General features: G+C 41.3%; 1 protein-coding gene across 4 annotated transcripts; it reads right to left on the bottom strand.

The window, feature by feature from the left end:
- Positions 1 to 212: 212 nt before the first annotated feature.
- fam199x (family with sequence similarity 199, X-linked) lies at positions 213 to 12,195 on the bottom strand. Of its 4 annotated transcripts, none has more exons than XM_080774615.1 (8): positions 11,817 to 12,195; positions 9,442 to 9,617; positions 8,081 to 8,300; positions 7,632 to 7,790; positions 6,879 to 7,040; positions 6,419 to 6,602; positions 5,284 to 5,387; positions 213 to 4,870 (listed from the first exon to the last, which is right to left on the bottom strand). In XM_080774615.1, exons 2-8 carry the CDS (start codon positions 9,606 to 9,608, stop codon positions 4,697 to 4,699), a joined length of 1,170 nt encoding a protein of 389 aa, XP_080630741.1. In that variant the 5' UTR covers positions 9,609 to 9,617; positions 11,817 to 12,195; the 3' UTR covers positions 213 to 4,696. The 4 variants fall into 4 exon arrangements, with proteins under 4 accessions (XP_080630741.1, XP_080630742.1, XP_080630743.1 ...); XM_080774616.1 differs by having other exon boundaries at positions 9,442 to 9,614; positions 11,817 to 11,886; XM_080774617.1 differs by having other exon boundaries at positions 11,821 to 11,884.
- Between the last annotated feature and the right edge of the window lie 73 nt (positions 12,196 to 12,268).

Raw genomic sequence — 12,268 nt, 5'->3', positions numbered from 1 at the left:
GTATACTCTCTCTCTCTCCTGTTTGGAGGACACTGGCATCCCTATTAAATACTTTAAGAGCTGGAGAGACAGAGACCCGTTACTAGTACTACTGAGTAAACACTCAATGATTACTAATATACATTTATCAAAATTAACACTATAACTAACACACACACACACACACACCCCCACACACACACACAATAAAACATTTTTTGAATACAAAGACCAATAGGGTGCCACAACCTCATTTTATTAAGTTTACAACACATCATAGTACAGTGGACCACAGTCAGAACTGCAGTCTCACCATTGATGCTTCTCCGGGTACATTATATCCAGTCAGCGGGTGAACATTGAATAACTACCTTTCCATAATGACAGATATAGTAACAGAACAGAACAGAAATTCTGATAGACAATATCTGCAACAGGTGGAACCAAATTGACAATTTGATTGGCAGTGGGTGGCACCACCATTTTAGTATTCTAACTTAAACCCATGCTATACCAACAGAAAATAGGAGCGCATGTACAATTTCAACTTCATAATAGGGAAGAATGCTTCATTTTCATTATGTTAAAGTGGATACATGGGTCCTTGTAAAAAAAAAATCCCCCAGAGACCTGGCCAGGTCATAACAGTGGCTCTGGACTTAAATCAGTTCCTGTTGGGTTTTCATTCTAGCTGTCTGGTCAGGGACGACTTGAAATATCAAGTGACTGTGATTAACTACTGACATTATAAAACTCATAGCAGCATTGGTCCCCAGGACCAGTTGAAAACCATCCATGGGCTCTAGATATCATAGGTAGGCTGGAGGAATGAGAAATAGAAAAACAGGCCAGTGTTTGAGGATGGGTGAGGTTATGTGTTGCTCTCCAACATCATTAGTGGATTTGATCAATATTTCAACCAAGACACATTTTCTGTGTATATAGAAACATCTGTGAACCCACGTTTAGTTGTCCCATAAATGGAGAAACATTAGGCGAGAGATAGGAATTAACTGGCACCATGTATACATAGAGTAGACAACTGGCTCTGATGCATCGCACAGCAGATACCTACCGTAATCACCTTTATCCATCTCAAATTTATTTTCATTTCACTAGTCAAAATAGAATTCTAATTCATCACTACTGAATGCACAATAATCTTTTCTCTGTAATTGCTTCAAGCAATAACATAAATGAGAAATTAAATAAAGCAAAGGCCCACTATACAGAAAACATTAGAAAGCAAAGCCGATTTGTTGTGAGACAGTGTTATAAAGGAGAAGTACTACAATAACTAAAGAGAAAACTATTGACAAAACATTACCCTCAATAAATCAGCTGACATTGAACCTGAAACTCCTTTTACACCAGGTGCTTTATCAATATTGTGTTGTTTAATGTTACATTATACCAATGTAAATCAATATATGCAAATGCTCAAGTAGAAACCAGTTCAACTTAAGTCACACAGATCGAACACTGATAACAGCCAAAGTTGCTTGCTACCATTTAGAGACGAGAGCAAAACAAAAAAGTACTAGAACAATGAAAATCTTAAGCTCATCGCTCTCCTTTATACTCAAACAACTCAAGGATACAAAGAAAATATAACTAAAAAGTAATGGGTATTCTGGAACAAACAACTGGCATAAAGCAATGTTGAAATTCTTATGGTGGTCAAATAATTTGGGGATCGACACTCAAACATTATGCCAACCCACACCATGACAAATTAGGCCTGAGTTGAGGGAAAGACCCCAGATGTATGTGTATGTATGAGATGAAAAAGAAAACAATGCATCAAATTAATATGCAATATCAAAAATAATGTGAAGTTGACAGCAATTTACTACTCTTGCACCATTCAAAAGTAGTGCATGTAGTTCACTACCTTGTTATGAGCGTTATGTACAGATCAAAGGTAAAGTTCAGATTCTCAAACTTCTAGAGTTATGACATTTTAAAGGAAATATACTGTTATCCAACATTTATTTACAAGAACAAAGCCATTTTTTTTATTTTTTAAACTTTTTTTGCAAATAATGCTAGTTGTTAGTTCACCAGTATTCGTGCAATTTTGTGGTGATGTTTTAAGCATGCAATGTTTCAGTACTCCCTCTAAGCCTTATAGATGAAATGGAACCACATCCCTCAGCAAGCTGGATGATTTAGAGACATTTGCCCATGTATTTACAGGTTTCAGAAATCCTTAAATTTCCACATTATGTAGTTTTGTAATTGTGAGTTTAAGTAGTTCACATTTCTTGTCCCGACTTCTGCTCACCTTAATTCCAAATTCACCCATCTGACTACAACTGGAAAAGTGCTTTTCTGTGTCAGATCAGGTAATTACTTAACTAATCCAGAGGTTTTTTGATTAATTTAAGAGCTGTGACCAATCCCTCTTCTCAAATGTGATCACTTAGTTGCAAGAGTGTTAAATGTGCTTAGTCTTTTAACAAAGCCAACCCAATTTGACCCATTTCCTCCATTTGTGCTGTACCCAGTTTGTATTCAGTTCAGTACTCAGTTGAGTATTTCCTATTCTGTTGAAGATACCTTTAAGCCAAGTACGACAAAAGTTTGGACAGCACATGCATGCAGAAAATCCAGGGCGCTGCCCCCACCAAACATCCACATTTTCTCCATATAACAGGAGAATGACACTTCCAGCACATAGTGCTTTTACGCTTAGTGTTCCATTGCTCATTGAATTAGTTGAGCCGCAATGCAAAAGATACTTGCAATGTGACTGTGTATATGTACAGTGTGACATTGTGTCAGCAAAAATGTCTACCAGACCTTAACCCAAACTACACCAGCATGTATTGATAACTGTGATAGAATTAAAGCCAGCATTTACCCGGTTCAGCTCTTATTTTGAAAAGCCACATTTCCAGACTTCCGGTCTTGATCTTATGTTAGGAAGTTGGCCGATGTGTGGTCACGTCCAGTTTAACAAACGGAGCCAACAGAGTCTAATGGAAGGCCTCACAGAGTCTGCTCTGGGCCGTGGAAAAACCTTGTTTTGACCAACAATGCGATCTGGGATAAGGAATAGGAGATACAGGCGATTGAAAGAAACAGATAAAGAGTGGATGTTTATGGGCACGACGATCAAGATGGCGTGATGCAGTGTTATTGACAACAACAGCTAGCAACCAGGTGCCAACATGAGTAGCATTATGACTTGATCAATCAAAAGCACTATAAAACACCAATTGCCATAAATCAACGGCAATGGTGTGGAGTGTAGCATTTATTAATTGCCGTAGATCCACGCCAATGACATGATAACTGTTAAGCAGGCTAGCAAGGCTACAGTATATGATGGCTAATATCTATTCAAGCATTATAATATCCAAAGGCTTTCTCATTACTAGCAATAACATGCTAGTAGAAGCATCAGCAAGCTATGCCATGGACAATAGATAACGTCAGCATTGTCTATACATAATGTGTATGGAAATTACTATTTGTAAGCAGGCAGTACAGAAGTCATTTTGTATCATGAGTATTCTGACCCCACTGTACTTGTCAAGTGGGGTACTATGGTGGTCCAACCACCAACTTTTTGGAGGGACGTAAATGCCACCAGGGCAAAAAAAACAGCCTTATCGGACAAATTTGATACCCTTTTTAGGAAACTACTCGTTTTTGACAGTCAAATCAAAGCAATAGTGGGGTTTAAAAAAAATGATTATTGATATACACATCATTATTTGATTATAGTTCTACACCTCAAAAATAGATGTTCTTAATCATTTTTACAAAGTGAAAACAAAAAGGGTACAAGACAGCCCTTCCCAATTCAGTCAAAATAACAATAACCAGGAAATCTCCTTTGAAAGCCATGGCTATTCAAACTAGGGCTCCTGAATGCCATTCAAGTTCTTAAACGGGATAGTTCAAACAAAACCAAAACAAATCTATCAATTACTCACCCCATGGAGAATTGGATTCATGGATATTTTTGTTTTTGTTGCATTCCTAAACCAATAATTTGAGGACCAGCAGTGGTTCCCTATGGAGACACAAAGGAGACTGTCTCCATCAACAACTATTAGCTGCTGGTCAAAAGCAGAAGACATGCCATCACTGGCTGCTGCCAAGACTCCTCCTGCAAGCAGCAGCTGTTAACCACTTAAACCCTATAGTTGACTGGAGTCCCCCAGGGCTCTACACCAAATCTTTGCCAAAGATAACACATCAACAACCTCACAAGGTTGCAGATGAGACATTTGTGCCAAATGTTCGCCCCAAAATAGGGATGCTAGGGTTCATGTGGTTAAAGCTCCTTTCATTCATGTATGTAAAGTAATTGAAAGAGAGGTACCGGTAAGATGAAGTACATTTAAGTAAACACTACTAGCCATTATGGATAATCCGAAATGGTGTTTATTTTTTTTATCACATAATGTATCACACATTATGTATCAGCTCAGCGTTTCCGCTTACGTTGTAACAAACAAGTATTAGTTAATTTAAGGGATTTGTAATTCTAACAATCATCTGATAAGGCTTTTTCTTTGTGCTGGCGGTATATACACTCCTCTAGAAAGGTAGGACCCCACTTCATAAGTTAAGTGCAGTGGCTCCACTGCGTGCCTGATGCATCTGTCTTAGGCTATGTGTTAGCGTCACCTATGAAGCGAGCTATGCGGCAGCGGTCATGTGGTGAGACGTAGAGGGAGCACTGATTGGTTCACTGGTGTCACATGAGCACGTCAAGGTCATCCCCGCGGTCGTCCTCCTCGTTGACGCGGAGAGACAGGACCTCCTCGTTGAGGAAGAGGCCACTTAGACGCTCCTTCCTTGCCTGTCGCTGCTCTTTGAGCTGACGCTTCCTCAGGGCTTTCTGCTGGAGCTTTCTCTGCTTAGAACGCTTCTACAGAGGGACACACATGCATACCTACTGTTATGCTATCGGTTCTGTTATTTGGATTACAGTGTGTGGAGTCTGGACCCAACTGATTTGGCACTAATGTGAAAAGAATACCCAAATAAAGCAAATCGGCCTAAACTAATTATGAAACAAAAGGAGAAGCAGCCTTGTGGTTAGAGTGTCCGCCTTGAGACTGGAAGGTCGGAGTTCAATCCCTGGCCGGGTCATACCAAAGACTGCTTGGCACTTAGCATCAAGAGTTTGACTGGGGTAAGTCCCTGCGACATACTAGTGTCATGTCCAGGGGGTGTACTTGTACATCAAGCTGCCTCACGCTACAGAAACAGGAGCTAGGCTCCTGCCCTATATCATAGGGTTTGCTTACTTAAGAATGCCAACAATTGCACACAACTTACCTTAGAATCTCTAATGCGTTCTGCAGCACTGGACAGGTTGCCATCACTGTGAGCTCTGCTGATGTTTGCTACACTGCCTCCACTACAGGCTGATGCTGGACCACCTGAAACATGGTTAACGTGAACAATTACTTGTTAAATTACCCCTTTTTCTGTTATGCCAATGAATTTCTCCCACCTGCTATTTTTAATACATACTACTATAAATATTACTGTGTGACAAACTCAATGAGTCACTTCCTGACCTACCGAAAACAAATGCTTTTATCACATCACGCATGATGAACAATAACGTTTTGAATGCATGCACACACTCCATATTGGCAAGCAATGAGTCTGTGTTGCGAGTTCTCGGCCACATGCCTCGCCTATGTGTGTCTGGTCATGCTGAGACAGTGACAGAGCACGTTGGTTCAGCGCAACACTCAACACTGCTAATCCTTTTCCCCTCATAAACTTCACTTTTAGTTGATACTATATTGTTCTCTGGATGGATTATAATCGCATCTTTGATGTATTTACAAACTGAACTCCCTAGACAATCAGTGACCTCCAGGAAAGTCTGGATGGCTAATGGTTAATGTTTTGTGACCAGGCAGCAATTATGCCCTAAAACCTGTCTGGCTTAGCACTTTGCAATGGAGATGGCAGTCATAGTATATACTATAACGCACAAGAGACAGAAAGAAATGCTGGAGAGAATGATACAAGTCAGGAAATGTGTATGTTAGGACTGGACAATATTGAGAAAATGCACTTGTTGGATATTGCGATGGCTCCCCATTGTCAGCATTGTAAACGGCTGGATGTCATTACTGTGTAGGCAGGGCCCGAAGGAGAAAGGGGTTTATATCTGCTCTCAACTTTCTGGTTTCATGAATATAAGCTGTTCTTATGTTGCTTTTGTGTTGTTTTTTGTTTTTCGGACCCACGTCAAATGCAGTTTAAACCGCAAATAGGCAAATTAGTTTACAAAGTAGCCATCGATACCTCTACTTGGTGATGATTTTCCACAATCTGCTACCTGGAAATAATGAAGGGGCCTGGATTATTAGACTTTGCTAGCACTACTACCAGTGATGATGTTTTCAGCACTGCTACTATGAGCCGATGACCTTGAGACCAACAACCTCACCTGCTATTGAGTTAGATGCCGTAGAACCAGTAGACGAACTAGCAGAGCTGACCATGCTAGCATTGCTGCTGCTAGCTCCACTGATCCCGCTGGTACTGGCACTGCTGTGGCCACTCCTTTTCCAGCTCTCCCTGGTGGTGCTGGCTCGTTGTCTGGGGCTGTGCTCCCTGATATAGCTACGTACCTAAAAACCACAGCACTTCAAATAAAGGCTGAGCCAACTGGAAGCTAAAACACTGTATAGACGTCGTACTCGTATATAGGCTTTGTTGTCTTTAGTAGACAGTTTTTTTGTTGAAATGGAATATTAATACTTTTTAGACACATACTTTGAATCTTTTTACATGTTAGAAAAAAACATAACTTTATGAATACACATTTGCAAACCTTAAACAATAATTGTGACCATGATAATGACAATAATAAATCTAATACTGTGATGGTATCTGTTGGCCCGCACCTGTTTTAGTTTCTCATCAGTGAGGCAGTTGAGCTCGATGATGAATTCGCTGTCAGTGGGAGAGATCTGGGCACAGGGGTCGATGATCTTAATGATATCCAGCTGCTCTCTCAGCCCCATCTCTGTGCTCACCTTGCGACTCAGGTATTCTATGTATTCAACCTTGAGGTGAAAGCACACAAAGATACACACATGAACCCTCTTTGAGCAGTGTAAGCATCTCTGTCATGGTCTTTAAGACTCGGATACTCGGTAGATGCAGAGATAAACATATTTACATTATTTCCAACACAAACAATTGGAACTCAATATTGACTTATGGTCCTGGGAGAACTAAAGGGCAAGAATCTTAAAATCATCTGAATAGTATGGTTATAAATAGTTTTTCCCACGACACAAAGACTTCGGCAAAGTCAATTGTGCCACAAGCCCACAACCTTCAAATATTTTAATTATTTGAAAATATAGCCTTGCTGACAGATCCTAAGGATCGGAAATATCTGGAATCTAGATAAGGTTGCAATTTGATACACACTTGTGTAATGTAATAAACTCTGCTTTGCCTTGTTTGGTCCTGTGGAAGAATGCCATTCTGTGTGACATCACTGAAGCCATCGGCTTGCATTGCAAGGAGAGGAAAATATCACAAAGTAAACCATCACACTGGATCAACTACATGTTCCCTCCATTTCCTGGACTCCTTTAGCGTCACGTGCTTCGACAGTACAGTGATTACAGGGTGGTGTTTGGTACCTGTTCATCATTTGTCATGGCGCTCCATGGCAGCTCATCTAGATTGCGGTGAGGGTGGGGCTTGGCCTTCCTCTTGGAAAACAGACAGGGTGAACTGGGCACACTTGGGATGATATCAGAAAGCACATCACTGCCACTGGCGATGTCACTTCCTGGCAACTGGGAGGATAACATGAAGCCGACAAATTGTGAGAATCAAGAAAATGCTTGAAATGTAAAAGTGGAAACACAAAATCTTTGATTTCTAGATCAAGACCATTACCAGCAACCACAATTATTCTTCATGCACTTAGGATGCAGGTCTAGCATGTCAGTTTAAATTAGGGGTGTCAACGGTTAGCGGTTCACTAAAAATTGTTGAATATGCTCATCAGCATATTGGTAAATTACTACATTTGCATAATAATAAATTAGTCCAAGAGTTGTGTTAGGTCAAGCTATTAACCTACCTGCCACTCAAACTCACTGTCTGACCAATCCCAGTAGGTGCTGATAGATGAGGATACATCACTACAAACACTTCCCTCTGGAAACAGGTCCAGGGATGTTAGCTCTTGGTCATCCAGAAGGGAGTAACAGTCATCCTGGTCCCCCACTGAGACAGAGGAGAAAAGTTCCTCACTGCACTCTGAGCTGGCAACACTGGTTCCACATGAAGTAAGGTTCCACCTTCAGGGTAAAATGTCAAAGGGGACAAAAGTTTGAGACATGCTTATTATCCCAAATCGATTTAGATGTGAATATTGTCGCTTGAGTGTTGGCGAGATGTTTCAAAGATGCATGCAATAGCTTTAGGAGACCGCCGTAACGTGTGCGAAGCGGCGTTAACCGCCGTTGCCGTTAAGTATTTTCTTTTTTTTAAGTTTTGCTTTGCTGAAATTCTCTCTTCCTCACTTCCCATGTCCCACCTCCCACGACACAACAGCATTATAAACATCCTGCATGTACGCAGTCGGCCAATCAGATGTAGTAACTAGGACGTGCAGCTAGCCAGTCGCCGCACGGGAGGCGGTATAATGGGAAGTCAACAAGGAAGTCAAGGAAGAGAGAGGAGAGAGAATTTCAGTGAAGCAAAACCTTTAAAAAACAATACTTATGGCAACGGCGTTTAACGCCGCTTCGCACACGTTGCGGCAGTCTCCTAAAGCTGTATGCATCTTTGAAACATCTCACCAACACTCAAGCGACCGACCAGGTCTCCGTGAACAGAGAGTATATAAATCTGCATCCTATAGTAGAGGGTGGAATAAGCTACGATGGACCCTAGGGTAGCGACGTCCAAAATTCAGAAAAGCTAACCGAGGGTTCCGAAAGGGAGTAGGTATATGCAGGACTTCGAAAAGTCTGTCACATCACAGGTTTACAGGTGTTTTTTGCCTTTATTGATAGGTTACAGTAGCTTGACAGGAAAGGGGGAGAGAAGACGCACAACAAAGGTCGTCGGACTCGGGACTCGAGCCTGCGACACTGTCCAGCTGGATTACCAGCCTTGGTGCTGGACCGCTCGGCCCAGGCCAATAAACTTTTACTATATTATGTATGAGCGTCCCTTATTTTTCATAGAAATAAAGGGATTTGAATTAGACTCTAATGATAATTTATTTAATTATAATGAATTTATTTATATACTGTAGCACTTTTCCAAACAGTTACAAAGTGCTTTACAGGAGCAGAAAATAACAATACAAGTTAAATCACTGCTAACTCAAAGGGGGGGGGGGGGACATTAAATCCAGTTTACTTCCACAGCAATGCAAAGTTATTTAATGTAATGAAAGAGAATTTTGAAACACACACAATTAGAGCTTACCTATTAGTGTGGAAGCGGCGCAGAGGGTCTGTCCTGTGACAGGATGACAGCTGACAACCAAAGTCACTAACATCCAGTGTTCCCACATCACTCAGGGTGGCTCTCTGGGAGAGCAGAGGGAAGGGCTCCTCAGGGGCCAAAAACTTCTCATACAAAGCATCAGACATGGCTGCCTGCTGCTGAAACAGATGGAGGAGCAATATATAAATATATATATATATATATAATACAAATGCATTTTAAAACTGCTTTTAATATCATATTGTCCATGTCCCTCAAGGTTATTTCTAATGGTTTGAGCCTCAATCATCACTCTGATATAACCTTTCTAGACTTTGAAATCAGTTGTAGCTGCAGTACCACAATGTCCGGGGGTGGTGGGGGTGCTGATATGCAGATTATTTAATATTTCAGTCATTATAATACTGATGCTAGATGAAACCAGGCTTATTTCCATTCCATGCAGGCTTGGAAAATCAACAATGCTGGACATTGTAAACAACGTGGAAATGCAAATTTGGAACAGAAGACTGAAGAAGAGGAGGCATTATACAAAGTAGGGTGACATTGATGACATCACCACCGAAAATCCAGACTATGCATTGTATGATCCTCAACTCTGTCACTTCTCGACCGTTTCGGAAGTGGGGCGGCTCGCGGAACCGGGCCGCCCCCCTGGGCACGTTCCTGGGGGTCTGGATGTTGCGGGGACCCCCACACGGTACAGTAGCACCGCTCACTCACACGTGTTTTTTTTGTTCATTACGAAGACGGTTCGAATCCCACACACTGATTTTATTTATTTTCATCATTCTAACTGTGTCTTACTGTTTTATAAGTGCATGTTGTCAACTTGTCAGTCACTGTTTCATACAAGTGAGATAATGAGATTCCACAAACAATCGGATGGATATGTAATGAATGATCTATATTGGATATGGAGATATGGGGCAGCGGTGGTCGAACGGTTTGCGAAGCGGTCTTGATACCGGAAGGTCGCTAGTTCGTATCCCCGGACCGGCACGTTAAAATTATCACCGTTGAAGTGCCCTTGAGCAAGGCATTGAACTTGAACCCCTACCATGAAATGTTCTATGAGCAGGGCCTGGCTGTAAACAAGTCATTGAGCTTAGTCCAGTTACCATGGGTAAACATGGTAACTTTGCTTTGGCCCAATCCTAAATGTTTCTAATTGATTATAGATTGCAGGAATAAACAAATCACAATTCATCTAAATATTTAAACCTCCTTATTCTTATCCGAGCAGGCTCAAAGGCTCGTTATATAACGATACAGACAGTCACAAGGACTCATTAAGTTTGGCTTAGCTCTGGTCCATAGCTCTAATGACTTCAGGGCTATGGATCAGAGCTACGTTTGGCTAATATGCTAAACCATTTTAAAGGGGGTGTCAGTGATTTCAGTCAAAAAACCTTAGGTTTCGTTTTTGGCTGTGGGACCCAAGCTTTCATCCAATCAGGATAGAGAACAAAAATGAAACCTAAGGTTTTTTGACCCCCAGGGGTTAACTGGGGACAGGGAGGAACTCCTTATATGGTCAGCACACTCTATAGTAGGGAGGATTATCACAACAAAACAAAAAAATAAGTGATATTTGAATTAAGTGAAATCACTGACTCTACCTTTAAGTAAGCAAGAAATGTAAAGTTATGTGGGTTGGTGCATGATTGACTGACTGTACACACGCGTGTTTCAACGTGAATAAAATACCTTCACAGCTCAAAACGTCAATGCATGCATTGCAAATAGAACAGTAAATATTGCCTCAACGCTGCGCTAAAGGTATGTTGTTGACCGCGTCATTATCGCTGACGTTTGTAAGCGAAAGCTAGCTAGGATGCTAATATTTTGCTACAAAACAAACATGTCATCCGTACTGATCAACACGCGGTCATTCATGGCAGCACATTGAGACATTTAAAACCGTAAAACATTTGCAGCAGGCAGAAGGTTGTGGTCAAAGTCTGAGTCAAACACAGGCAACGTTAAAGAAGTAAGCTAGTGGGAAAGAAGACATTTAAGGAGATTTATAATTAGTTGTAGGCCGGTGTCGCGCACCAAAAACACCGATCTACAAGCTCTCACCGTCTTGTAGCCAGGCCGCAGCGCAACGCGTGACGAGCTTGTAAATCGCGTATTTTCGGTGCGCGGCACGGTGTACAACAAACTGTAAACCAGCCATAAATACTAACCATAGACTGTGATACTAACCCACTAGCGTTACGTTACCAAACGAGAGACACACACACACACACAGTGTCACACACAACTATCTCGAACGATGAAACGAAGTATCTCAACGTCTAATATCAAAACGTTCAATGCAGCATTTTTAACTCAAACTAAAGGATTACCAACCTTTTTTGTCGTTCAGAGAACAACCTTTTCTATCACCTCCATTAGCAAATCCTTTCTTTTCAACGGATGCCGATTGTAAACTCACGTGACGTCACCTCGAGACACCGCGAGACTGGGGACCACTGTTGCCAGATTGTGTGAGAGAAATCAGCAGCCAGGTCTATGAAAACAAGCCCAAAACCAGCGACATGAGCACGTTAAGGACCACTTCTCCACGTTTGAACGTATCTTCATATACTAGTAACTAGTTAGTCCTCACTAATGTCCATGATAAAATACCACAATTATGTGACAGTGACACAAAAACTTTATAGTTAAAGAACCCCGAAGTCGTTTAGAATAAGCAGACATGGCAACACTGCTGGAGACCACAAGCGGCGTCAAGTCAGCGTAAGTACCAATTAAACTTCCGATAACAGTACTTCAAAGTAAGACGCTAGTTGGTTTA

Source organism: Protomyctophum bolini (assembly GCF_963924005.1).
Source record: "Protomyctophum bolini genome assembly, chromosome: 10".
Classification (NCBI taxonomy): Eukaryota; Metazoa; Chordata; class Actinopteri; order Myctophiformes; family Myctophidae; genus Protomyctophum; species Protomyctophum bolini.
The sequence above is the reverse complement of the archived record's forward strand: the minus strand, read 5'-3'. Positions and strand labels throughout refer to the sequence as shown.

Coding starts and splice junctions, on each gene's coding strand:
- fam199x (XM_080774615.1), bottom strand. CDS start 9,608: ATGTCTGATGCTTTGTATGAGAAGTTTTTGGCCCCTGAGGAGCCCTTC. Junction 7,041..7,631: donor CCATGACAAATGATGAACAG/GTACCAAACACC, acceptor TTTCACCTCAAG/GTTGAATACATAGAATACCT. Junction 5,388..6,418: donor GGCATCTAACTCAATAGCAG/GTGAGGTTGTTG, acceptor ACCATGTTTCAG/GTGGTCCAGCATCAGCCTGT.